This window comes from Crotalus tigris, unplaced genomic scaffold (assembly GCF_016545835.1).
Source record: "Crotalus tigris isolate CLP2741 ecotype Arizona unplaced genomic scaffold, ASM1654583v1 scf7180000017639.5415321, whole genome shotgun sequence".
In the NCBI taxonomy this organism is placed as follows: Eukaryota; Metazoa; Chordata; class Lepidosauria; order Squamata; family Viperidae; genus Crotalus; species Crotalus tigris.
Window position 1 is genome coordinate 407185 of NW_024096532.1, and position 27420 is coordinate 434604.

Here is a 27420-nt window from a genome sequence, read left to right on the forward strand (position 1 = left end):
ATCTGTTATTGGATAGATTTTATGATCATATAAAGTTATTTTCTAACATTATGTATTACACGTACATCCACAAATAGGGTATAGTTAGTAATTGCTTAAACTAGGAGTAGATTAGTATGGACAGATAACTTTTATTCCAATTTTAAAGAGAAAACATGTTTTTTTGAAGAATATAACAGTTTCAAATGGGAAAGCTAAAGAAATTAATCAGCTAAGAATTATAGGTTGGCAAATATATTTCTCGCTGCAGAATAACAAAGTAATGAGAAATGCTTACCTTTTAAGGTCTGCGACTGCTAAAGTAACAGCACATTAAAGCTGTAAATATCTCTAAAGCAATGGAATCTTAACATGCATTTTCTTTCCTATGTTTTTCTTAAATTTATTTTATTACATTTTTTATTCTGCCATTTAAGAAGTTCAGAATTAAGAGAAAAATCTAGTCTTCTGAACTAATGTTAATCACTATGTATAAGGGATAGGTAGCTAGGATTAAAGCTGCAGTTGCTATACCCCAGAAGCATAAAATTTATACTGGCTTTTTAAAAGATCGTGACTTTAAAAAAATCCTAGGGACAAATTAAGAGTCTATTCCACAAACATCTGAGGGGTTACTGAAAAGGATCTTTTTTGCAGATGTGGTTTGAAATTTCTATCCAAAAGCCTTATTTCAACAGCTTTTCACAATACACCTTACCTTTTAACAAACCTTAAGTGTATGATGTTGACATTCATCTCCCTGACATCAGTGATTTAATACCTATTTATCCCTTTTCAGTGGATGGTTTAATTTATTGTGGATTTTTGTTACTTGTTAAGATTGTACCTTCAGTATTTGCTGGAATGGGAGGAAATGACAATTTTGCTTGACCTTTTATTTGCTTTTGGTATTTTTAGATAGGGCCCTAAACTTTTAACAAAATATCTAAATCAGAGAATTCCATTATATTATTTTCTATGTATATATGCTTACAGGATCCTTTATAATCACTGCAGCTATACTTTTATATGTGTCTAGATTGTAGAATTTCATACACAAAAGGAAAACTTTTCTATTCATCCACTGTTCTCCAGCTCCAATAAACCTATTTTTGTAGTCAGTCAGACTACTGGATTTTTGGGAGGGGAGGGCATTGTATGCTACTACTTAATATGCCAAATGGGGTGACTTCAATGGGTTGGGTACAAGCTACCTTAATGTTAACAAACTGAGTTTTCTTTGCATTTAATGGAAAATTTGCTGAATCTGTAAGATAAAAATAAAGAGATTCAGAGTTATGATTTGGAGTAGTCTCTTGCCTTTCTCAAAATATTGCATTTATAGGTCCAGACAAAAGACGGAACTCAAGAGATTGTTATTCTTTTCCTCCCTCATGGTTCCAGTCCCAAACGTATCTTTATATTAATGTGCAGAAAATGCTAGTGCTGTTCCTTTAAAATTTAGGTGATTTGGGATTGGCTACTGTTAATCGCAGGCCACATTTCTGATTGGTGTTCCCCTGTGGTGGGGGTCGCCGTTTGAGCAAGCCAGGTACCAATGTTAATAAATCGGAGGTTGGGAAGAAGTGCGGTATGACTGCACGAACAATTGCGACTCTTACTGAAGGTACCCTCCCTCCCTTCCCATCCTCCCAAATTACAACTATGTTTTCTGACTTCTTGCGAAAGCACGGGTTGCATTCACGCAATACCATTTAGATTATTAAACATTTGGCAACGTTTGCCCTGGAAGAAACTGCTAAAATTAAATGTTTTCGTGTTGGATTATTGTTTCGATTGTATTGAGGTAAACGTTTTGCTATTTCTGAGTTTTGGGGGGTTTTTTGGCTTGAAAATAACCAGAATGCCTATATATGAAGAAAAGAAATCTATAATACCGGATTCGTCCGTTTGCCTTCCCTCCATTTTTTTTTTTTTTTTTGGTCCCGTTTCACGTTTGCTTGGCCCGATTCTCTCTATGATGCAGGAAGTGCCGGCTTCTCAACACGGAGAAGGATGAGGGCGGAATTGGGCACCACCTGGAGGCGGAAGTTGAAGCAAGCCGACATCCGCTTCCGATTTGCGGGGCGGTCCTCCCGGCGCCGGTGGCGCCGCTAGTGCCGCATCTGCCCCTGGGCTGAGAGGGGCCGAAAGCCTTCGGAAGGGCCATAGAGTCGTGGTGCGGTAGAGCGGCCCTCCCTTGGCCCAGATTTCTCTGCATTGCCTGGGAGACGGGAGAGCCCAGGGCGGGGGTGTCTTCAGACGGGGTCAGGCCGAGGTTTTCCACAGGGAGAAAGCTTGAATTGTCTCGTCTTCCCCGCCGCCTCCATTCTGACCCGTGACTTCTGACTCTGCGAAGCCTTTTCCTTGGAGAACTGGCCTCCCCTTGGCCTCTCTGACCTCCTTGCCTTTGTGACCTTTGAACCCAGTCCATGTAAGCTTCTCTCCCAAAGGACTTCCATTCTTTTCTGTTCCTCCTTCCCTCCAAGGAGCGGCTCTCTTCCTAGGTCTGTTCTTCAGATCCACCCTCGACTTAACCTAACGTTTCAGATTTTCTGTGCCCGATTTCGTCTCTTCGAGAAGCTATTTGAAAACGAAGCTTTCTTACCCTCCCGTCTGCCAATATTCCCCCGTTTTTTAAAGAAGGGCACTGGCTATGCCCCCTGGCTGGGGGAAGTGGGGAGGCTGAAACGCTTACTGGGGACCCGGGGGGGGAGGGGGACTCCAGTGTTGGTCTGGCTGTTCACAGATCTGTTGGTGTGAGCCCCAACCTTTCTGTGGCCTGGAAGATCGAAATTTCTCTTACACTATCTAGGTGAGTAACTGCCATTGGCAGGTCAGTATGAGCAGGAGAGGAGGGTGGAGGCTAGAAAAAGGAATTGTATTTATATAATGTGTGGACAATATGTCTCAACTCCCGTTTCCTGTTGGCTAGAGTTATCCCTTCAGTTGTAAGAGCTGAGTCTGATCTCAGAAATTAACTCACAGGACAGGTGCGTATCTGGCCGGAGAAGGAACTCCCTCTGATAAGGATGAATTTAAGCCAATATTTGGTATGTGAAACAAGTTATATTTGTGCCAAATAATTGGGAAGAAACAAGAGAATTTTATTTTTGATTGAAATGAAAGGATTTATATCAATGAAACTCCAGCAAATTGATAGTGCAGGTTAAGTTTTAAAGATGATTGATGAGAATGGAGCATATTAGAGTGTGTAATAGAAGCAGAAAATAAAATGAAATGGATTGATAGACTATTAAGAGGTGCAAAGAAATGCTGCTTCATGCTATAAATCCATTATTACAATGTGTTTTGGTAGTAACTGCTACCTTTTGTTAGCTTTGAATATAGATTAGAACAGCCTGTCAGAGATTATTAATGCAGTTCTTAGTTGAAAGTTTGTATTCAGAGATAGTATATCATTGATAAAACAAATGCTCTTCAAAAACCCCAGGCTTCTGTATTGTTTTCATATCACTTCTCCAGAACTACATGGCTGTCCACTGCTGAAGAATGATAAGCATAGATGGCATTATTGGTTCAATTTAAATTAAAAAGAAGTAAATATTATTGCATTTACTATTTTTCTTTCAGAACCACAAGGTGAAATACCTGTTCTCTCACTCTCCCATGCTGTTTTCATAACAATCGTGTAATTTTGATGAATATATGAGGTTTAATATAAAACCTTTATGGCTAAGTGAAAATTTGAACCTGAGGTTCTCAGGTTTCCACACTTTTATTCACCTGTCCAAAATATCTTCCAGCTACAGTATATATGATCATTATTCCTCCTTTGCTTCCTTTATTTTTAGCCTGGCTTGATTTGGAAATGCAGGAGGAAAAAGAGAAGTACAAGTAATCCTTGACTTAACAACAGTTCATTTAGTGACTATTTAAAGTTAAAGTGGCACTGAAAAAAGTGATTTATGACTGTTTTTCACACACTGTTGCAGCATCCCCATGGTCACATGATCAAAATTCAGACACTTGGCATCCGACTCATATTTATGACCATTGCAGTGTCTTGAGCCATGTGAACCCCTTTTGCGACCTGACAAGCAAAGTCAATGGGGAAGCCAGATTCTCTTAACCATGTTAGTAACTTAACAACTGCAGTGATTCACTTAACAACTGTGGCAAGAAAAGTCATAAAATGGGGCAAAACTCACTTAAATGTTTCACTTAGCAATAGAAATTTTGGGCTCAATTGTGGTTGTAACTTGAGGACTACCTGTTCAGAACCAGCCTAAAATGCCTTTGCTTCCTAAATTCCTTTTTGCAATTTCAGTTTCAAGAAAAGAGAGGAAGTTAGAGAGAGTCAGAGAGCTTGCTTTCGCCTTGTGTTTAGATTCTTTGAGATATTATTTATACATTCTCTCACGGGCTATCTTATCTAGAGTCAGTTTTGCCAGTGACCTTCAGGGTCCCGTAGTCTGTAGGTCTCTTAGACCAGGGCTTTTCAACCAGTGGTACGGGTACCACCTGTGGTATATTGGCACCTGGCAGGTGGTACGCGACTATCCTAGAAAAGTGGTAGCAGGGGAGGGGAATGAGCTGAATGGGTGGCAGCACCGCACAAGCCTGAGCAAGAAATGGCTAGAGCTGCAGGGCTGTCAGGGCTCAGCGGAAGTGCTAGGATCAGTGCTGCTTTCCAGCTGATTGGCGCTTCTTCGGGGCTGTCAGGGCTCAGTGGAAGCATCAGGATCAGTGCCAGGCTCCAGCTGGAGCTCGGCACTGATCCTGCCGCTTCTGAGCGCAGAACAAGCGCCGATCAGCTGGAATGTTGCAGCATCTCCTGGGTCTTGTGATTTTCATTCAGATGCTTGGCAAGTGATTCATATTTATGACGGTCACAGTGTCCCAGGGTCATGTGAAGTGACCAAAGCCTGCTGCAACCACCCAGCAGACGGGGGGAGTAAAAACCAAACATCCCCCCTCCCACCCCCGCTGCCAATCCTCAACAGAAATGCTCACAACAATGAAAACCTCGGACAGGAGGAAGAACGCCACCGGGTGGGCAGGCAGGTGTCTTGCTCGGCTGTTACAGTGCCATTGTAACTTTGAACAGTCACTAAGCAAACTGTTGTAAGTCAAGGACTACCAGTACTTTATCACTTTTTTCCTTTTTTTTTTTTTTTTTTTTGGTCATCAAGTTTTTGACACCTTGCTAGGCGACTGATGGTACTCAGATACTGCCATATCCTAAAAGTGGTACAATGGGTGAAAAGGTTGAAAAGCCCTGTCTTAGAGTATATTGCTTAGCTTTCTTTCAAGCAAATTTGGGACATAATGGAATGAGGCAACAGCTGTGACATTTAGATAATGAGCAGTGAAAAATGTATAAAAACTGCTAGAAGAACCTCAGAGATTATTTTCATTAAATCTTCAAATTTGAAACTTTTTAGAATCCTCAGTCATTTCTAGTATGGCAGCTGGGGATCACTATTACAACACTGACTTGGAAGTGTAATTGTGCATCCAGGCTTTGCATTGCCAGTCTGCTTTGGTTTTGTGGACTTAGTTGTGTTTCATGTGTGCTGAACCTTCACTGAGTCACGTAAAACTAGTTTTCTGTATAATCATGACTAGCTGATGGATGATAAAGAAGAGTTGAGGGGGTAGGGCAGGCTGAAGGTTTTTTTTAATTGTTTTAATAAAAAGTTTAACAATATTTCATTTTTACAGTAATATAATGAATTTGGAAGGCAAAAAATCAAGCCTACACTAACAATATTTTCACAGAATAGTATTGTACCAAACATATTGCACAAACTCATACTATTTTTTCTTAACACAATATCTTCCAACTCTCTTAAGGAAAGTAAGAGATGGAATCTTTTTGGCATCTGAAGGATCCCCAGCTGGGAAAGAATGGGATTGGAAGATTATCAAAACTTGTGGATACTTTAGAATTCAAATGGTTGAACTGTCTGGATTTTGTAACTTAGTGAATATTTACTCATTCTTCCTCTCTTCCCCCCCTCCCCTCAAAACAAAGGATTAAATATGTTATTAACAGTAATTGTTCTTTCTAGTAATCAATTTTCATTTCCTTATTTTGGAGTTCCTTGAGATTTCTAGAAAAAGGGTACACTTTTTCTGCATTTTTGAATTGTCATCAGTTTCCAGGATGTAGCAATTATTCCATCAATGCAGAAAAGTGAGGCGCTATGTATGAAATATGAAAAGCAAAGCAACAAATAGGAGTATGCCTTATTTTAAATTTTCCTACTCTGGTATCTTCAAAATATGGTAGACTGCAGCTCCTAGTGCTCCCAGTTCACATTGTCTTTCCCAACAGTTTACCTATGAACATGGCTGTTTCAGGTAGCTGTTATATGAGTTATATCTGTTGCATTTGGGTCTTTTTCTAAGTTCCTTTTGAAATTAAGCAAGCAAGAGAACAAATTTCATGTTAGTACAAATCATTCTGTTCTGGATCTGACTCCCGTTAACTGCATTTACATTGTCTCCAAGTATGGGAGTGGGTAAAGATTTCCTTCGCCATACTATAGGCCAGTGATGGCGAACCTTTTAGAGACCGAGTGCCCAAACTGCAACCCAAAACCCACTTATTTATCGCAAAGTGCCAGGGCTGCATCAGCATTGGCTGATGGAGGGGCGGGGGCGTGGCCCACTGGGTGGGCGTGGTTGCAGTGGTCACGGCAGACTGGGTGAGTGTGGCTGGGGCCAGGGCGGTGGAGGCCAGTCCCTCGCCCTCTCCGGGGCATTCCCGGGGGGCCAATGGTGCTTGCTCACTCACTTCCTGTCCTGTTGTTTCCAAACGCCACGTGCTTGCTACTCTGGCAAACTCTGCTGGGACAACAGCGCTCGTGCCCACAGAGAGGGCTCTGAGTGCCGCCTCTGGCATGCGTGCCATAGGTTCTCCATCACTGCTATAGGCAAAGTTTTGCATTTTTAAAAATGCATCTTAAGCATTTTAAAGAACATTCTTCCTCTTCTGGTTGCTTTTGTTTTCTGGATTAATAGAGTGGTTTGCTTTACCCTCTTTTTTTTGCACAGGGAAGATGTTCCAGTCTTTAAACTATTGTAAAAAAAATAACAACCCTTACATGATTTTGTTACTTTCTAGGTAATTGGTTCCATCATCAACTGTTTATCATCAAGGCATCAAAAGAATATTTTCCCTTTGTTTGTTGCAGGATTTGTGTCCAGAAATACAGGCCAAAACATTTTTCAGGGTAATTTTTTTTCTATGAAAATGTTTCTCTTCAGGCAGGTTTGGGGAATTCAGAGTTCTATCTACTTAGGTGACTGTTTTAAAAAAATGAGAAGTGGGGATTTCATGGCTCCCTTTCCCTCGCATAAGATATAGTAACTTATTTATAGTAATAAAAAACATAATTAAGAATGTTGAGATACAGATCCTTATTATACTCATACTCATTTGCATAGGAAAATTTTCCTGAAAGCTCACATCTTACGCATATTAAATACTGTAGTGAAAGTGTTTATTGCACAAATAATATTGCATAAACTCGGGATCCAAAAAGATCTTGACAAACTTGAACAATGGGCCCTATCCAACAAAATAAGTTTCAGTATGGAGAAAAGCAAAGTTTTACATTTAGGCAGGAAAAATCAAAGGTAACAAGTACAGATTAGGCAAGAGCTGGCTTAAAAACAGTAACTATGAGAGGGACCTTGGAGTCCTGGTGGACAATCACTTGTCTATGAGCCAGCAGTGTGCAGCAGCAGCCAAAAAAGCTAATACAATCCTGGATTGTATAAACAAAGACATAGAATCAAGATTACGCGAAGTATTAGTACCGCTTTATAAAACCCTAGTAAGACCGCACCTGGAATACTGCAGCCAATTTTGGTCACCATATCACAAAAAAGATGTTGAGGGTTTGGAAAAAATTCAGAGAAGAGCAACTAAGATGATCAAAGGCCTGGAGACTAAAACATACGAAGAATGGCTACAGGCCTTGGGTTTGGCTAGTCTAAAGAAGAGAAAAAATAGGGGAGACATGATAGCAGTATTCCAGTATCTGAGGGGCTGCCACAAAGAAGAGGGAGTCGTGATATTCACCAAAGCACCAGAGGGCAGGACAAGAAACAATGGTTGGAAACTGATCAAAGAGAGAAGCAACCTGGAATTAAGGAGAAACTTTCTGGCAGTGAGAACAATTTAACCAGTGGAACAGCTTGCCTCCAGAAATCGTGGGCGCTACATCACTGGAGATTTTTAAGAAGAGGCTAGACAGTCACTTGTCTGAGATGGTATAGGTTCGCTTGAGCAGGAGGCTGGACTAGAAGACCTCCAAGGTCCCTTCCAGCTCTATTCTTTTCATTTGCATAGGAAAATTTTCCTGAAAACTCTCATCTAATGCATATTAAATACTATAGTGAAAGTGTTTATTGCACAAATAATTATGCACAAATTGTTTGCATATTTTTTTCTTCTGAAAAATGTTTAGAAAACATGCATGTTTGTATCCAAACTTTCATCAGCTGGATATAAATGGATAAATAAACTGATTAACTGAAAACTTCTCATCAAGTTTGTAGTTGCACTTGGCATTACGTCTAAGTTTCATGGACAAATTATGTCATTTGATGTTTATACTGGATTTATATAATTCTCTTCATACCTGCTTTTGTTAGGATAGGCTCAGAAAAATAGGGTGCTGGAGATCCAGATAAACACGCCCAACTTCAGAGATATTGTGCATTGCACATTGTTGTATGATAAGGATCAGAGTTTAGATAAATGAAAGCTAAGATGATGAGAGTCTTAGATTCTGTGTCCAGTGCCAATTACCTCTGTTATGGAGTGGTATACCTCCAGCAGGATATAGTTCATTAGGCAAGAAAAGCAAATTTTCCCCAAAAGAAAATTTTGATTTATAAGTAAAAGAAACAGTGCTAGTTTTCATGCTATATTACTTTTTATCCTAACTCTGCCTAGGACTATTTCATTCAGCATAAAGCAGTTTCAACTTGCATTTTATCTGCAAATATGCTATGTATATTCTTAATTTCTGGCGATTTCGTTAAGCTTTGGCAGAAGAGACTGGCTATCTGCTGTAACACAGCTAAAATGCATGGGGCTCATTCATCAGAAGAATATTCTGAGAAGATGGTAATACAAGTCTTCAAAGTCTTATATTCCTAACATTGATTCTAGATATATCCCAGTTTTCAGCTAAGATCAGCTGCTGAGGCAGTTTTAAAGTTTCCCCAAAGCTGCTGAATCATCAAAAAATCTTGCAGTATAAGTTACAGTCTCTGTCGTTTGGCAAGGCAAGCAAGATACTACTCTAGAGAAGGAAAAGCAAAACTGCAGATGGCAATTGTGGTGTTTGAAGGGGAAGTGGGCTGACTGACGGGTTCTTTTAAATTCCAACTCACAGAAACAGCTGTTAAGTCTACAAATTTGACTTTTTTCCCCTTAAATGTTTGCTTAGGAAGCTGCACAAGGCTCATATTCTGTTTCAGATGCCTGTGTTTGCATGTATTTTCATTTTGTGGCTACCTTATAGCGAGTTAGACCCTTGATCTGATTATACCTGCATTGTCTATCGTGATTGATCAAAGACTATCCATGGTAATGATGATGGTGATGGTGATGATGATGATGATGATGGAAGAGACCTTGGAGGTCATCTAGTCCAACCCCCTGCTCAGGCAGGAAACCCTATACTATTTTGGACAAATGGCTGTCCAGTCTCTTCTTAAAAACTTCCAGTGTTGGAGCATTCATCGCTTCTGGAGGCAGGTTGTTCCACTGGTTAATTCTAACTGTCAGAAAGTTTCTCCTTACTTCTAGGTTGCTTCTCTCCTTGATTAGTTTCCATCCGTTGCTTCTTGTCCTGCCTTCAGGTGCTTTGGAGAATAGCTTGACTCCCTCTTCTTTGTGGCAGCCCCTGAGATATTGGAACACTGCTATCATGGTGTCAGACATAAAGCAAAATAAATTAGTGGTAGCACCAACAAGTATATATCATGGTTGGAATAATTGCTGCATCAGTTGATGGTGATTTTTTTTTTAGCTTAAAACAATTGGATTAAAATTTCTGCAATGGCCCGAAAAAAGCTTATTTAATTATTAGTGGTACCATTCTTGCTGAAATGTGATGTTTCACCTCCAAATCATTACTAATTTCCCTTATTTCATCAAGAAAAGTTATTTATCTTCATGTATTCCCATGACGTTGGCCACCAAAGTAGTACCCGTTAATCTACTTGCAGACTGCTGGGTCAGCAGGGGCTGAGTGGATGACGGGAGCTCACCTCACCCCGCAGCAGCAAAGGGTCTCAAACGTGATGTCACCGGCAAATCCTTTTGCCACAGAAACACTTTGGTTCTACCAATATGAATTTTTTTTAATGCCATATTGATCACTTTTTTAAATAGAAAATTAAAAGGGGTGAATTATAATATGTTAAGAGACTTTGCTTCATACATGCATTTAGTCTTGTAGGATGCAAGAACAAATAGAGAAGACCTCCAAAGTCCTTTCCAGTTCTATTATTCTGTATTTTGTAAAACTGAGTGCTCTCCAGAATATTTGCAGTACAGTTCCCTTAATCCAGCCTGTATGTAGAATAGAGAGATATGATAGAAACTATCACCCCCCACATAGAGGTTGGAGAAGGCTCACAAATGTAATAAAAATAAGAAAAATAGTTCTATTACACTTGCTATTCCACATTGCCTCTCTTAAGTTTCCTTGCAATGTTGAGAACTGAAGGAAATTGAACTATCAGTCTTTGGCCAAAGTTAATGCTGAGTAGATCTTCCTGTTATCAGCTGTTCCAACTTATCAATCCTGAGACTGCAATTTCTGAAAAAAAAATGCTAACTGGGAATTTGGGGAGAAGCCTAGAGATCTCTAGACTGGTGGGGAAGCTGTTCAATTTGCTCTTTTCCAAAACTGATGGACCTTGAGTTTGTTTTAGGTTTTGCTTCTTAAAATATTATATAATAATGTACAATAGTACAGTAGTTATGTATTCCCAAGCGGGACAAAGAATAATATTCTTAAAATGGCCTTGCCATCTATTTATACTGTCTTAATCTTACTGAATTGGAAATTTTCAAACACAGAAATTTAGAAAAGTGTGCCTGAAATCAGCGCTCCCATTCATTTGACCTCAGTGTCCTTGTGCAGCATTGGGGGGGGGGTCTGTGGTCACTTTTGCTTCTCTTGAATCATCTTCAGGTTATCAGTTGGTAACCTGAAAAGTTAGAGCTGGAAACTGAATTGGACAAAACGGGAAGGGGCAGAAAGAGGAAGAACGAGCCACTGTGACTCATTCCTTAGAAATGTGGGCTTCCTTCCTTTTGAGATTTTAGGAATGTAAAGCCTTAAGTAGGGCAGGGGCTTCCAGGAAGTGGAGGAGAATTTGGGGTCAGATGTTGCCATCTGCACAATTTCCGCTTTCCGTTGCTCTTACCTCCCAGATTTTCCACCCACCCATCTACCCTTGGGAATTTTTGTTTCTGGCTTGAATTGTCCTAGAAGCAATTCTGACATATTCAGATCCATTGAAATCGCTAAGGTTACTTGGCTGCAAGGGGAAGACAGTGTTTGTGTCTTCTGTTGCACCAGGAAAGCAGAGGATAAGAGATGAAATTAGTAAATAATATAGGAAGTTCTCTGTGTTTGGGTAAGCGTTCTTTCATTGTGGTTGAAGCATTTTATTCTGGTATGAAGGCTTAAAACTTGCTTTCCGATTTTTGTCGTAGTCCCTCTATTTTTTTCCCCCAAGTTTTTTTCCCTGGGGCTTCATAGAGTTATGGAGATTCCAGTTCAGTTCCTTGTTCAGACTTCAATACAGGTAATCCTCGACTTACAACAGTCCATTTAGTGACCGTTCACAGTTACAGCGGCACTGGAAAAAGTGACTTCTGACCGTTTTTCACACTTATGACCAATGCAACATCCCTGTAGTCATGTGATCAGAATTCAGACGCTTGGCAACTGATTCATATTTATGACAGCTGCAATGTCCCTGGGTCTTGGGATCACTTTTTGCAAACCTCTGACGAGCAAAGTCAGTGGGGAAGGCAGATTCACTTAACAGCTGTGTCACTAACTTAACGACTGCAGTGATTTACTTAACAACTGCGCCAAGAAAGGTCATTAAATGGAGGAAAATTCACTTAACAAATAGTAACATAAATTTTGGGCTCAATTGTGGTCATGACCACCTGTACAACAATCACAGGCCTTTTGTAATGTGTTTTGAGGCCTACTTCACGAGGTCATTACAAAGATATAAGTAAGGTAGATTCTGTGCCTCTGTGAGCTTTTTTGAGGAAAAGCAACTGTAAAATAAATCATGAATGAAGTTTTGGATCTTGATCCTGCAGGCCTGATGCAAGTAAACACTGCCAAAATTGTAACCTTAACTAAGATGTCTGCTAGTGTTTTGACCATAGAAACCTGACTGGAAAACAAGCAATGTTGGTTAAAAGGCAAATGGAGGAAGAAATAGATAGCTGGACTGTACGGTTTTCCCCTCCCCTCTTTCCCCCCCAATGCTTCCAAATCTTACATTGCCTGGGAGATGTGGGACTAGCCAGTTTTCCTTAAGAAAGTAGCAAATGCAGTATGACTGGCTGGGGAATTCTGGGAATTGAAGTCTATCTTAAAGTTGCCGAGGTTAGACATCCCTACAGTAGAAGGTATTTGGCAGTGAGAGCTGCATTCCTTTCTGCCCATGTCTCAGAATACCTTCTTCGCCAGTTGCCATTGCTAAAATGCAAGGCAGACAGACCTTTGTTCTGATCCAGAATAAGAAAAAAATTCTGTTGTTCAGCTTAAACCTTTTGTCTGGAAGCTGTCACTTATAAGCCAGAGAGAACAAACTTCAGACTTACAATCTTTTAAAACAGCTAAACAACAGAAATAAAGAATGTAGCATCTAAAGCAGTGGTTCTCAACCTGTGGGTCGGGACCCCATTTAGGGTCGAACGACCATTTCATGGGGGTTGCCAAACCATGCTGTCCACCATTTTGTTCCCTTTTCCCTAGCTGTCCTACTCCCTCTTATTGGTGGCCACACCCACTTGGGGGTCACCACAACATGGGGAACTGTATTATGGGGTCAGGGCATTAGAAAGGTTGAGAACCCCTGATCTAAAGTGTCATACTGTGCTTTTTATTTTACTTATTTTAAAGCTTCTCTGATAAAGAGCTGTGTAGAATTTTTGTCCTTTTCTTTCTCCTTGGTTATCAATATGACAAGTTAATTTTTGAAGCAGGTCTGGTCTTTTCACTTCTCTTCATGCACTTCTCTTGATGTCCTCTTGAGAATTTAAAAGCTAGCTTGGGAGGGAACTTTTGGTTTTACCAGGTTCTTAAAGAAAGTTCTAAAGCAGGGGTGTCAAATCAATTTCACTGAGGGCTACATCAGCATTGCGATTGCCCTTGGGGGGGGGCAGGGGTGTGTGGACAGAATGGGTGCAGCCTACTGGGTGGGCGTGGATGGAGTGGGTGTGACCTACTGGGTGGGCGTGGCCAGTTCTACATCATTCGCGTCAAAGGTGCCTATGGGGGCCTGGGCAAGAGTGGGACAGATCTGAGGGTCTCTCGCAGAAGGGGGTGGAACTGGGGCAAGTGCCAAGATGGCCACCACAAAAATGTACATTGGCTCCCAGCTGGCCTGGGCCAGGGCCAAGGCAGTGGGGCCCGTTCCCTCACTGTTTCCAGGAAGGCTTCGTGGGCCACATGAAACCACTTCGCGGGCCGCATCCGGTCCCCGGGCCTTGTGTTTGACATGTCTGTCCTAAAGTAAGGGTCTTTAATCCAAAATTTGGATAATGTTCTGGGACTGATTCCCAGGACCTGATTGGATTCATGCAAACCATGCATAGGATCAGGGACAATGTCCTTCATTCCAGGCCTGGTGTTGTGGTGAAGGTGCTTGCCTAGAAACCAAGACACTCTGAAGTTCTGGTTCCATCTTAGGCACAAAACCCGACTGGGTGACTTTGGGCCACTCTCTCTCTCTCAGTCCAGCCCACTTCACAGAGTTGTTGTGTCGGGGGGGGAAGGAGGGGAGGAATATTATGTATGTTGTCTGCCTTGAGTTACTTATAAAGTAATAAAGGTGGGATAGCAATCTAAATAAATCAGCATTAAAAGTTTTTCTCTTTCTTTTTCAGTCGTGTCCCGGAATGGCTGCGATGCCCAGATGGATGCTCAGAGAGTGCCTGGCCAGCTAGGAACTTCAAGCAAGTGTCACAGGAGCAGAAGTCGCGGTCTGCCTCTTGTGAAGCAAACTAAGTTCCGTTCAGACTGGATATACAGGATTCACTGTCTTAAGCAGTTGGTTAAATTTGATTTGCTTTAACCCAGAGAGCCCTTTTGGCTACCGTTAGCCTGGCTTATTTCAAAGCCATCAACAGAAAGCTTGGGGTACCGTACAAATTGGCTCTCTCCCATTCTCCACTCCACCATCACCACCATGTCGACGTCTTCATTGCGCCGTCAGATGAAGAATATTGTACATAATTACTCTGAAGCCGAAATCAAGGTCCGGGAGGCTACATCAAATGACCCTTGGGGCCCATCTAGTTCTCTCATGTCTGAAATTGCTGATCTCACCTACAATGTGGTAGCCTTCTCAGAAATCATGAGCATGATCTGGAAGCGTCTCAACGACCATGGGAAAAATTGGCGTCATGTCTATAAGGTAAGCGTGCACCGTCTCTTTGTTTTTGGAAATATATATTTGTCTGGTAACGGTGCTGTAACTCTCCTGTTCTGTTTTTTTCATAGCGATTCACTATTAAGTCTGTTTCATTGCATTTCCACACTGCTCCACAGATACCTTATTAAGAAAGTGGAATACATTCATATGTATTATGGTGTGATTTTATTATAGAAGGCGTACTACTTTGGACACATGCAGCACAGTATTCAGAAGAATGTATATGTGCATGGCAGTCTGTGTGCTTTATCTCAAAAGTCCAAATATGTGAATTCATTCTCAAATGCAGATTAATCCTCAAACATGCAAATGGAGGGGCTGTTGGTCAGTGGTAGAGAACCAACTTCTCATCCATCCGATCCCAAATTCAGATCATGATATCCTCAGGAAAGACTGGAAAGGTCTGAAACCCTAGAAAGCTTCTAAACTAGGATACGTTTTGGTAGCCCAGGAGCACAGTTAATGCTTGGGGTGGGGTGCGAGGCTTTAAAGTGAGGGGATGGGATTCCATCATTCAGGTAGTCCTCAATTTATGATCGCAATTAAGCCTGCATATTATGTTTGTAACATGTCATTAAGTGAGTCCATGTGACCACACCTGACTTTACAACTTTTTTGTGCTGGTCATTAAGCGAACCCTTTGTCCAAGTGGCCATTTTTGCCGGAAACCAAGCGTGAACACAGGGCATTGCAAGTGGCTAAATTTGGGCTATCTTCTAAGCATGTCGTGAGTTTGTTTCTTCTTGCATCTCTTCCAGGCTATGACACTTATGGAATACCTAATCAAGACAGGCTCAGAGCGGGTTGCACAGCAGTGTAAAGAGAACATCTACGCCATCCAAACACTAAAGGATTTTCAGTACGTTGACCGGGATGGCAAAGATCAAGGGGTCAACGTGCGGGAGAAGGCCAAGCAGCTGGTGGCCCTCCTTAAAGACGATGAGCGTCTCAAAGAAGAGAGGGTCCATGCTCTTAAAACTAAGGAGAAGCTGGCCCAGACCGCAACCGGTAAGCTCTCTGGGCCTTGATCTAGTTGACATTGTTTTCTTTGTTATCCAAATCCACATTTCTCATTCTCCAAGTGATTCCTCTTCAGTATAATGAGATTGTTGGAGTAATCCCTGTGTATTTTAGTCTATGTATTTCATAGGGTAGGACAGAACCACATTCTTCCTTTGGATGATGGGAAGAATAATGAATGAATAGCAAAGCTGTCAATCATATATTGCACATGAGGAAGGAGAGAGATTTTCCTTTGAGTTCACCACATTTAATTTGTATGTGTGCTTTGGTCTCTGAGTTGCTGCAATCATCTAAGCAGGTCACCATGCTGGTTAAGCAAATCAGTGGTCATTAAGGGAATGCTGTAGTCCAGTGATGGCGAACCTTTTAGAGACGGAGTGCCCAAATTGCAACCCAAAACCCACTTATGTATCGTTGGGTGCCGGGTGGGGCATGGCCCATTGGCTGGGTGTGGCCAATTGGGTGGACATGGCCAATTAGGTGGGCATGGCTGCGGTGGTAACGGCAGACTGGATGGGACTAAAAAGTTCAATCAATTCCAGCTTTGCAAGATCTTTTTTTTCCCCATGAGAAGTTGAAATTCATTGATCGATTGAATCTTTTTTTTTTTTTTTTTTTTTTTGCATACGGCGGTGGAGGCCTAAAACGAAAAGGTTTTATAAAACCCAGCTGAAGGCCTAGGACTGGGGTGATGGCGCATGTGCCCACAGAGAAGGCTGTGGCACACATGCCATAGGTTTGCCACCACGGCTGTAGTCAATAAACAAGCCCATTGTCTGCAATGAGTGGGTTTTTTTTGCTTGAAATTGGAAGTAAATACCCATTGTAAATTGTGGACACATGACTGCAGGATGCTGTAAATATCTGTACATGTAGGCTGGTTGCCGAGCACCCCAAATGTGATCATGCGACCATGGGGTGTGTGTGGCCATCAGAACTTCAAATCCAGGTCGTAAGTACCTTTTTTGGGGGGGTGTCTGTTGTAACTCCAAATGGTCAGTAAGCAAGTGGTAGTAAGTCGATGTTTATACAGTAATCGTTCACAGTTATGACAACGATGAAAAAGTAGCTTTGTGACCAATCCTCACATTTACGCCATTGCAGGTCTGTAAGCAAAGGAAAGCTGAGGTAAAATTGTAAGCACAGTCAGTGTTTCACTTAGCAACCACTTCACTTAATGACCCAGTTGCTGGTCCCAATAGTAGTCGCTAAACGTTGATTATCTGTACAATGGCCCGAAGGCCAGAGCATTCTTAATTTCATCAAATGTCATTAATTTCTCATTGTCTATGGAAAAACAATGGTGTCTCTGGGTGTATGGTATAAATACTGTCATATTTAGCCTGGAGAAAAAGCATTAGAACAGAAATTGATGAACAGATGAATGTTACACTTGTTCTGATACTGGAGCAAGGCACCAATTGTGACCCCATTCCCAGATAGCAACATTTCTCGCTTCTGGTTTCCTCCAGTTATAACAGAATTGTCAAGCACAGGAAGTCAATGCAAATGAATACAGCATACTAATACTCTCTTCAAGAATCTGAACTACTAGCAGTCAGAACAAATTGGCAATAGATAAGAGTTAACGGAATTCAAGGTGGTCTGGACCTGTATCTCTTGTGGGTGCGAAGGGACTTGAGACTGATGACATGTTTGTTCCCTCCCCTCCCTTGGTCTCAGCCTGGCCATCTCTACAGTGATAGAACTGTAACTTCCAGAATTACCATATTGTTTTAAGAGCTAAGATTCAAATGCCTTTGGGAAATTCCTGATTGTGCAATATGAAATAAGGTGATGTGCTGGAATTTGTTTGTAGAAGTTGGATTGTTTTGGCTGTTTAGGTTCAATTATGAGGATGTTTGAAAAATCTGAACCTGCTACTTGTCTCCAGTGCACTTTTTCTTTTCTGGTTACGGACAGCAAGAAGGACAATATGAAGACATCATTACCAATCTCTATTGCAGATAAATTAAATATAGTGAGCTCAAGGGTAAATTTCTCTGCTTCCTGACACCTGATGTATGACTGACAGCTCTGCTATTTAATTATCATTTTTCCCATTGTCCAAAAGGTTGGTACAAAGGCCGGCTGTCTTGATTATGTTCATTTTTCTGAAATTATGCCTTCAGAGAAAGGTGTGCCCCTGATACAACTCTCACCAATTTGGCAGGTTGCCAAGCTCTTAAGATTGAGTTACAGGTCTCCTTGATCTGCTGGTGCCCTTTCTCCATATTGATAATCTGGATCAAATTCCACCACATTTGTTTGCACAACATCTGGTAGGGCAGGTTCAGTTTTTTTTTTTTTTTTTTTAAGTGCAGCGTTTGCTTCCTGTTGTAACCATTTCAGCAGAAATACAGGGAACTGGGGAATTGTTAGAGAGAATTCAATAGAAAAAGGAAAAAGGGAATATGCATAACCTCCCCCCTCACCCAACTCCAACCCCCAAATGGAGCTGAAGATAGACTGCTAGCCATATTGGCCCAGAGGAACATCCCAAGCAATGCCCTGTAGTTAAAAATCAACTCGCAACCTCATGATATGTGTAATGTTAACACTCCTACACCCTTTGATTGAAGTACAGTAGATAAAGGAAGATAAGAAAGTTGCTTTCAATTTCTAAAACAAATTTACGAACAATAAAACTATGACACCATATAAGAGAGATATGAAATAGCAAGTCCTATTGAGTTCTTCTGAAGTGCTCCCCTCATAAATTAAGTTTCTTGGGTGTGTTTGTGGGAGTAGGAAAAACCATTGTCCAAAGCCTTTTGGGAAAAATGATGATTAACTAGCAAAGCTGTCGGTCATATTTCAGGTGTCAGGAAGCAGAGAAATTTTCCCTTGAGTTCACTATATTTAATTTATCTGCAATAGAGATTGGTAATGTGGTCAGCACAATGCATGTTGTTAGAATAACAGTTGAAAGGGACCTTGTAGGTCATCTAGTCAAACCCCATCTGTGTATTTTGGGCTCTAGATGCTGCAATCACCTTTACTTCTTTGGCTAGTAGTGCTACTATTGTGGCCTGAAGACCAGAGCAATTCCTGGAGCAGTATTAATTTGATGAATTTGTTTCTAATTTTATATGGAAAAACAATGATGCCTCTGTGTGTGTGGTATAAATATTGTCATTTTATGCTTAGCTTAGAGAAGATAAAGGATTAGAATAGAAAGCGATAATCATTCTATATCAGTGTTTGGCTCTCCGTTTCCTCCAGAGAGCCAAAGCCTTCTACCAGGAGAAGGTAGCAGATATTTTAAAAGTAATTCTTGTTTAAAATAACTCCATTTGGATGACCTCAAATTCTCAGTTGAGGGTTCAGTGGTGGCGAACCTTTTAGAGACCGAGTGCCCAAACTGCAACCCAAAACCCACTTATGCATCGCCGGGTGTCGGGTGGGCCTGGCCACCAAGTGGGCGTGGCCACCAAGCTGTTGGCTCGTGTCGCTCATTCGCTTGCTGTCCGCTCCAACTTGTGCTCGCTCTCAAGCTGTCTGCAGCAAATGCTGCTTCCGCAGAAAATTGCTCCTTTTATAGCCTCTCGCCTATTCCCAGACTGCGCATGCACAGAGAGGAGAAGGGAACAGCTCAGCCCAGCAATGGCACGCGTACCACAGGTTCGCCACCACGGGTATAGATGCTAAGGCTAGCCAAGGATTCTCATATTCTGGGTCAAGTTATTTTTCATCTTATTTCCCTTTCTTATTAGAGATGAGGTCTTATGTATCAGACAGAGGAGACCAAGTCCAGACATGAAGAACCAATTAAACTGATTTATAGCTAAGCCTATGCATAGGGATCTTTTCAACAATAGCACCTCTTTGAAGTTCAATAAAAGTCAATGGAATTCAAAGGGGGTTGGATTAGTCTACTTGTAGCTTCTTAGGGATTCTAGGCTAATCCCTCTTTTAACTCCTCCCCCAGGTTCTTCCACTTTTTCTCCTACACTATGAATGGCAATAATACTATATTCTTTTTGTTATAGAATACTATTTTGAAATGATATTTGATTTTTTTTGCATAGTATTTCTTTTACAGAACATTTAAACTTGTCTATTAAAATCACTTGTTTTATCAAAAATACCAATACAATTTTGTAATTTGATTTGGTTATATATTTATAACATATTTAATGAATTGGAATTAATAACACAAAGTGGAGAATTTCTCATTTCTGCAGCGCGTAACAATGAATTGTTGATCATTGGAAAATAGTTACAAGGTACTGAGGATCCACTGGCCACCCTAGTGAATTTCAGATTTTTGGAAATATTTTTTTTCATGTCTGATGGCTTGGCTTGTAGTTATGTGCTAGTGAAATTCAGTAATTATTTTAGACACCTACCTTTCAAAATGGAAAAGTTTTTATTATCTAGTACAGTGGTTCTCAACCTTTTTAATGCCGTGACCCCCCAACCGGTCGTAAGTCGAGGAAACCTGTCGTAAGTCGAGGACTACTCAGCTGGTGCAGCAACATTTGCAGAATGGGACTTTTGGCGGGCTCAGCAGGGCAGAGACAGCCTGGACAATTCCTATTGGCTTTTGAAAGCCAATAGAATTAGACTTTATTCAAGAGAGTCTATTCTATTGGCTTTCAAAAGCCAATAGAATAAAAGGAAGTAGCACAGCTAAGGAAAAGGGGGGGGGGGGAAATGGTGGACTGCATTGTTTGGCGACCCCTGTGAAATGGTCGTTCGACCCCAAATGGGTCCCGACCCACAGGTTGAGAACCACTGATCTAGTAAGTAAAAAGCTTTTGTGTTAATAAAAGTTAGCTTGAGACAAGAAAGCATGATGAAAGTTAGATATCTTTTGGTTCCACATTATTATTTTTTGGTTACTGGAGAATAATTCACTATAGTTTTTGTCAGAAAATACTGCTGGGAATATGAAGCCAACAAAATCATCTGGAAAAAAGTTGTGCAAAGATTCCGTAACTGCTTCACTTGTACAATTTAAAATACAATGATTAAAAGTAGGTGAAACAGCTCAAATTATTTGCTCCAGGAAATGTATTTTATTTCTTTACTTTTTAATTTTCGAAATGGACTGTATAATGCTGTCCAACTCTGTAAGCATTCTGGGTGGCATAGAGTAAAAGCAGTTCGATAAATCAGACAAACAGTAAGAACAAAATCCTCACACAAAGCCCTGAAGAAAAGAAATGATTAAAAGATAATCATATGTGAGACTTACTCTATAATGTGGGGTCTGGAGAAAGAGCCAGGATTTCAGAACTTTTTGAAACATGGCCAGGTTTTTTGGGGGAGGAGGGATCAGACCTAACTTATTAAAAATAACATTTATGATTTCAGAGAATCACCTATTGCAACGTTTACGATTCCCTGATTGCTAAGTCCTAAAATTTGTTTGGTTCTAGCTTGGTGAGTTGTCAGACCCCAAAGATTCTGACTTATAAATTATAACAATATATGTAAAAGGGGAGGATGGCTAACAGCCTGTTAATACACCATATTTACTACCACCTTCTGCTCATACGTGTAGGCTTTGGCATCTGTGATCTTTTCTAGTAGACTTTCCTATCAGTTTGTAAGGGTCTAGGTCAGCTCATTGCAGCCAACTGGACACAGCTAACTCGCTGTGGCCAATTCACTACGTCCAACTCCCCATGAGACAACTTGCCATGGGACAAAAGTTACACATATCAAAGAAATGGAATGGAAAGGAAAGGATGCAAAAGGAGGGACAAAATAAAATGTGAACAACAACAATTAAAATTTTTATTTTAAAATTATTTTAAATAATTAAATTGAATTATCCTACAGTGAGTTGTTCCACAGCAAGGTGGCCACGGCAAGTCATCCCACGGAGAGTGGGTCCCAGCAAGTTGTCCTGTTCCGAGTTTGTAAGACAGAAGCATTAGTGGAGCCGTAGTATTTTTCCTTAGTAGGCAGTAATAGTTGACTTGGAGGTTTAGAAGACAAGCCGCAATGGCGATTGAGCTGTGGTGGGCAGTCTCCAGCCCATGAGTTGCACGCTGCACATCACAGCCCTTTTTATAGCCTTTGTTTCAATTGATTTGCTTTTTTGTGGCAGAAAAGTCACTGCTATTCTGGAGTATATGCCATATAGGAAAAAAATCTCCCGTCTTTGTCCTAAATGGGGAAAAAAATAAACACCTGTGAACAAAGTGAAAACACAGCTCGACCCACCCAGCACCCTTCCTCCATCTGCCATAGTTCTTGCCCCTACCAAAACAACTTTTAAGTGTAGCCCCAGGTCACCAAAAGTTGCTTAATTTGAGATAAGAGCCAATGTAACCTGGATGAGGAAATGAGAATTCCTGAGAAGGCTTCCCTTCTCTAAACATATATTATAGAGGTAGGGGCAGATAGGAGTACTATTTTTTTTTTTTATTGGAAGGTACTGAAATAATTAAAACTATTTCGGACTTAATGTTTGACCCTCCTGAGCTTCATTCTGATCAAGATCCTGTTGATAGCTGTCTGCTTTGCCTTTGATTCATAATGTAAGCTGGGCTTTTAGCCAATTTTGCAAAAAGGGAGCCTTTGTGTGTGGTTTTATGGAGAAATAACTTTATAACCTGCCATATCTTTCTTTGGCCTTGCACTATGAAAATCCATTCACTGCTTTAAAGTAAATTAGATTAGTCAGTTGGTTAAAAAAAAAAACATTCTGGATATAGGTAGTCCTTGACTTACAACAATTCATTTAGTGACCATTCAAAGTTTACAATGACACTGAAAAAAGTGACCTAGGACCATTTTTCACACCTACGTTCATTGCAGTGTCCCCTTGGTCATGTGATCAAAATTCAGACTCTTGGCAAGTGACTCATATTTATGACGGTTGCAGTTTTCCTGGGTCATGTGATCTCCTTTTGCAACCTCCTGACAAGCAGTGGGGAAGCCGGATTCACTTAACAACCATGTTACTAACTTAAAATCTGCAGTGATTAACCTAACAACTCTGGCAAGAAAGGTCATTAAAAAGTGGTGTTTTTTTTTTTTTTAAGACATGAGAAATGTAAAAGTGTTGGGATGGCCTGTATGAGGAAAATGACTTAAATACTTAAGTGTAATTAACTTTGAGAAAATCTCAACCGGTAAGAATGTTTTGAATATTGCGGGAAAAACAGATTTAAATAAGAATTTTGTAAACAGGATCTATGACGAGGGATGATCAGTTAGAAAAGAAGCTTTATATTGATGTGGTTATTATTTGCAGAAATATTAAAAATATATATTTAATTGTTATTTATCAAAATAATAAGAATAGTATTAATTTAAGGTTGACAAAAGAGAAGAAAAGAAAATCAAGCAAAGCTACTATGTGGACTAGAGAATTATAGCAACTAATTGTTATTGTTTTTTAAATATAAACCCAGACAACGTGCCGTTTACCAAATATCAAGGTGATTATGTTAAAAAAATCAATTAAATACATTTTTTTAAAAATGCAGTAAAACTCACTTAACAACTGCCTTGCTTAGCAACATAAATTTGGGGCTCAGTTGTGGTTGTAAGTCAAGGACTGCCTGTAATTTCAGGAGAGGAAATACCTACTTATATAAAAACCTACATAAGTTCCAGATTTCCTGTTCTATTACATCTTTCCCTATTTTTTATTAAAATAAAATAATTGTAGCGCCGATTGGCTTTCTGTGTATAAGTAGAGTTAATTAGGGGGCCTTTTCATGCTGTTGATCAGCACTGTGTCTTTGAAATAGTGCTTTAAAAATGCAATAAACTAAAGTTTAGAAATAATCACCTCATTTCCTTTTGAAGGAACCCATCTGGGAGAGATGCCAACTCTCAATGTACTCAATGTACCATGTACATTTTGTCAAATCACATCACTTGATTTAAGAAACCCAACTTTTGGCTGACAAAATAATTTCCATCAGGCAAAAAATCTTCTGAGTACACATAATTGGAAAGTTTGAGTTCTCTCACTCACCTTGAGGCCCTTCAGACAATTATTCATGTCCTGGGCACCTCATGATTGGATTATAGCAGGGGTCTTCAAACTTGGCCCTTTTATGGCTTGTGGACTTCAACTCCTAGAATTCCTCAGCTAGGCACGTTGGAAGTTGAAGTCCACAAGTCATAAATGGGCCAGGTTTGAAGACCTCTGCACTATAGGATTGTGCTCTAGTCTTTGACTTATAACTGCAGTTGGGCCCGGGATTACAATCTTAACGTCTTGCAGTCGTATGTCAAGGCGCACACATGACCAACAATACTTTATTGGCCCTTTTCATGGCAGCCGTTTAGCAAAGCCATTCATATGAATTGGCATTGTTTGCTAAAACTGGCAAAATTCATTGCAAACTATAGTCACATGATTGTGGAATGCTGCAACAAATTGTAAAATTGACCCGCCCGACATGTGGTCATGTGAGATGCCAGCACAACAATTGATGATGGTCAGAGTTTTTTTATGGGCTGTAAATCACCTGTTTCATGACCGTTGTAACTCTGAACAGTCATAAAATGAGGACTACCTATACATGGGGCTGCCCTTGAAGACTCTCTGGAAGCTACACCTGATTCAAAATGCAACAGCACAAACTGCAATAGGGGGCCTTTGTGTGTGCCCCATTTATTACCCTTGCTATGTGAACTGCATTGGCTGCTAGTTGGTTTCTCCTGTGTTTTCCCCAAAATAAGACCCAACCGGAAAATAAACCTTAGCATGATTTGTCAGTATATAAGCTCCACCCTAAAAATAACAACCAGTTAAGATCGTCAGCCAGACGGACGCATTTAGTACCATATTTCCCTGAACATAAGCTCTAACCAGAAAATAATCCCTAATGCATCTTTTGGAGCAAAAAATTAATATAAGATCCTGTCTTATTTTCAGGGAAACATGGTAAGTACAATTCAAGGTATTGGGTATTACCTATAAAAGCCCTGTTACGTTACAGGGCCTGAATATCTGAGTGATAGCTTTTTTTCCAATCGTTTCTGCCCACAAAATACATTCTGACAGAGTGGGTGTGCTCCTTCCATTAAATATTGTCATCCTGTGACACCAAGGCAGTATGCCTTAATAATAATAATAATAATAATAATAATAATAATAATAATAATAATAATAATAATAATAATAATACAGCTAGCACAAGCATTAAAAGATGCAAATACTGCAATAGCAAGTATAAGCACCAATTCACTGCAAGAAACAAACCAATTAATGTACAGCACAGCTGCAGTTATAACAGAATACCTGGGATGTAAAATCAACAAAAAAGAAAAACAAACAAACAATGCACCAGAAAAATGGAAGGTTAGACTAGAAAATAAGATCAGCAAGTTAAGATCACATGAAAGCAAGCTAGAACAGATGAAAGAAAAGAAGCTGAAGAACAAGAAGACCAAAGAATACCTAATCAAGAAATACCACTTAGAAACAAGGAAGATCAGGAAGCACTGGAAATAATAAAGCAACAAATAACAGCTATAGCCAGGAAAATCAGTAGATATGAAGCTCGAATTGCAAACTATAGGCAGAACCTCCAATTTCAATCCAATCAGAAACGTTTCTACCAATCCATCAATGGAGAAACTGCAAGGAATCAGTCAGTATCTGACAAGGAAGAAACAGTGCAATTCTGGAAGCAGATATGGGATAACCCAAAGAAATACAACAGCTTGGTTAAAAGAGGTGGATGCAAATAAAACAGAAATTGAAATGAAAGAACTAGTAATAACAACAAAAATGGTAGAAAAAAGAGCAAAGAAAATCAAAAATTGGTCAGCACCAGGTGAAGATGAACTGCATAGGTTTTGGTTGAAAAATCTAACTGTTATACACCCACTCATTGCCAAGCAGTTCAACAATATACTACAAGGCGGAGAAATTGAAAAGTGGCTAACAACTGGGAAAACCTACCTAATAATGAAAAATCCAGCAAAAGGGGCAACACCAGGTAACTACAGGCCAATTACCTGCTTACCAACAACTTTCAAATTACTAACTGGTGTGGTAGATGATGCAGTACAACAGCATCTAGTTGAAAACAATCTCTTTCCACCTGAGCAGAAAGGAAACCGCCCCAATAGCAGAGGAACAAAAGATCAACTCCTAATAGACAAAATGATCTTGGAAAACTGCAAGAGAAGGAAGACCAACCTGAAGGTTGCATGGATTGACTACAAAAAGGCATTTGACTCTCTGCCACATGATTGGATAATCAAGTGCCTAGAAATAACAGGAGTAAGTAGAAACATCAGAAAATTTGTGCAAAAATCGATGGCACAATGGAAGACACAGTTGCAGATCAATGGTGAAAAGCTGTGAGAGGTTAATATCAAGAGAGGAATATTTCAAGGAGATTCATTATCACCATTACTATTTGTTATTGCACTGTTTCCTCTGTCAACAATACTGAATAACTCAGGACATGGCTATCAAACATCAAAACATCTGCCAGACTATCCCACCTCTCCTTTACATGGATGATCTGAAGCTGTATGGAAAAACATCATCTGAAATAGAATCGCTGCTCAACACTGTCCGTATATATAGCCAAGATATTGTAATGGAGTTTGGCTTGGACAAATGTGCCACACTTACTATCAAACAAGGAAAAATAATGAAAACTGAAGGAATCAAGATGCCCCACGAAAATAACATTAAGAGTCTGGATGAGGAAGAGTACTACAAATACTTGGGTATCCTTCAAGCTGACAACATCAAGCACACTGAAGTCAAGAAAAAGATTAGAGGTGAATACATCAAGAGAGTGAAGAAGATCTTAAAATCCAAACTCAATGGAGGAAATACCATAAAGGCAATCAACACCTGGGCAATCCCAGTCATTAGGTACACAGCTGGAATAGTGGACTGGACTCAAGCAGAACTAAAAGCAATGGATAGGCAGACCAGAAAAATAATGACAATGAATCATGCCCTTCATCCACGCAGTGACATTGATAGACTTTATCTACCAAGGCAAATAGGTGGGCGTGGAATGCTACAAGTACATCAGATGGTTGAAGAAGAAAAAATGGCTTTGGAAGAATATCTGAAGAACAATGATGAAGATGCACTGAAATTAGTATATCAGGAAGGCTTACTGACTACTGGAGAGACCAAACTGGCCTACAAGAAAGACCAAATGAAGAACAGAATAGAGGCATGGGAAGACAAAGCACTACATGGCCAATACATTAAAAAAATAGCTGGGAAAGCAGATAATAATAAAACCTGGCAATGGCTAAGAGCAGGAAAATTGAAGAAAGAGACCGAGGGACTAATTCTGGCTGCACAAGACCAAGCCTTAAGGACAAATGCATACAAAGTCAAAATTGAGAAGACAGCAACAGACAGTAAGTGCCGCCTATGCAAAGAAGCTGAAGAAACAGTGGACCACTTGGTAAGCTGTTGCAAGAAGATTGCACAGACTGATTACAAGCAGCGACATGACAAAGTAGCAACAATGGTGCATTGGAAGATCTGCAAAAAATATCATTTGCCTGTAAGCAAAAACTGGTGGGATCATAAAATAGAGAAAGTCATAGAAAATGATAAAATTAAACTGCTCTGGGACTTCAGAATTCAAACAGACAAGCACCTGCAACATAACACCCCAGACTTAACAATTGTCGATAAGAAAGACAAAAAAGTCTGGATAGTGGACGTGGCAGTGCCTGGAGACAGCAGAATAGAAGAGAAAGTACTGGAGAAGATAACAAAATACAAAGACCTACAAATAGAAATAGAAA

General features: G+C 40.2%; 1 protein-coding gene across 14 annotated transcripts in view; it reads left to right on the plus strand.

Annotated features, from left to right (window-relative positions):
• Positions 1–1399: 1399 nt before the first annotated feature.
• EPN1 (epsin 1) overlaps positions 1400–27420 on the plus strand; it is a 66472-nt gene continuing 40451 nt past the window's right edge. For 2 of the 14 annotated variants that reach the window (XM_039334962.1, XM_039334961.1), the window contains exons 1-3: positions 2026–2794; positions 14126–14655; positions 15432–15681. In XM_039334962.1, coding sequence (XP_039190896.1) covers positions 14428–14655; positions 15432–15681 — 478 coding nt within the window. In that variant the 5' untranslated portion in view covers positions 2026–2794; positions 14126–14427. Of the gene's footprint in view, positions 1607–2017; positions 2795–2854; positions 3033–7075; positions 7185–14125; positions 14656–15431; positions 15682–27420 lie in introns of those variants that run through there. The other 12 variants (XM_039334957.1, XM_039334958.1, XM_039334950.1 and 9 more) reach the window with 11 other exon arrangements.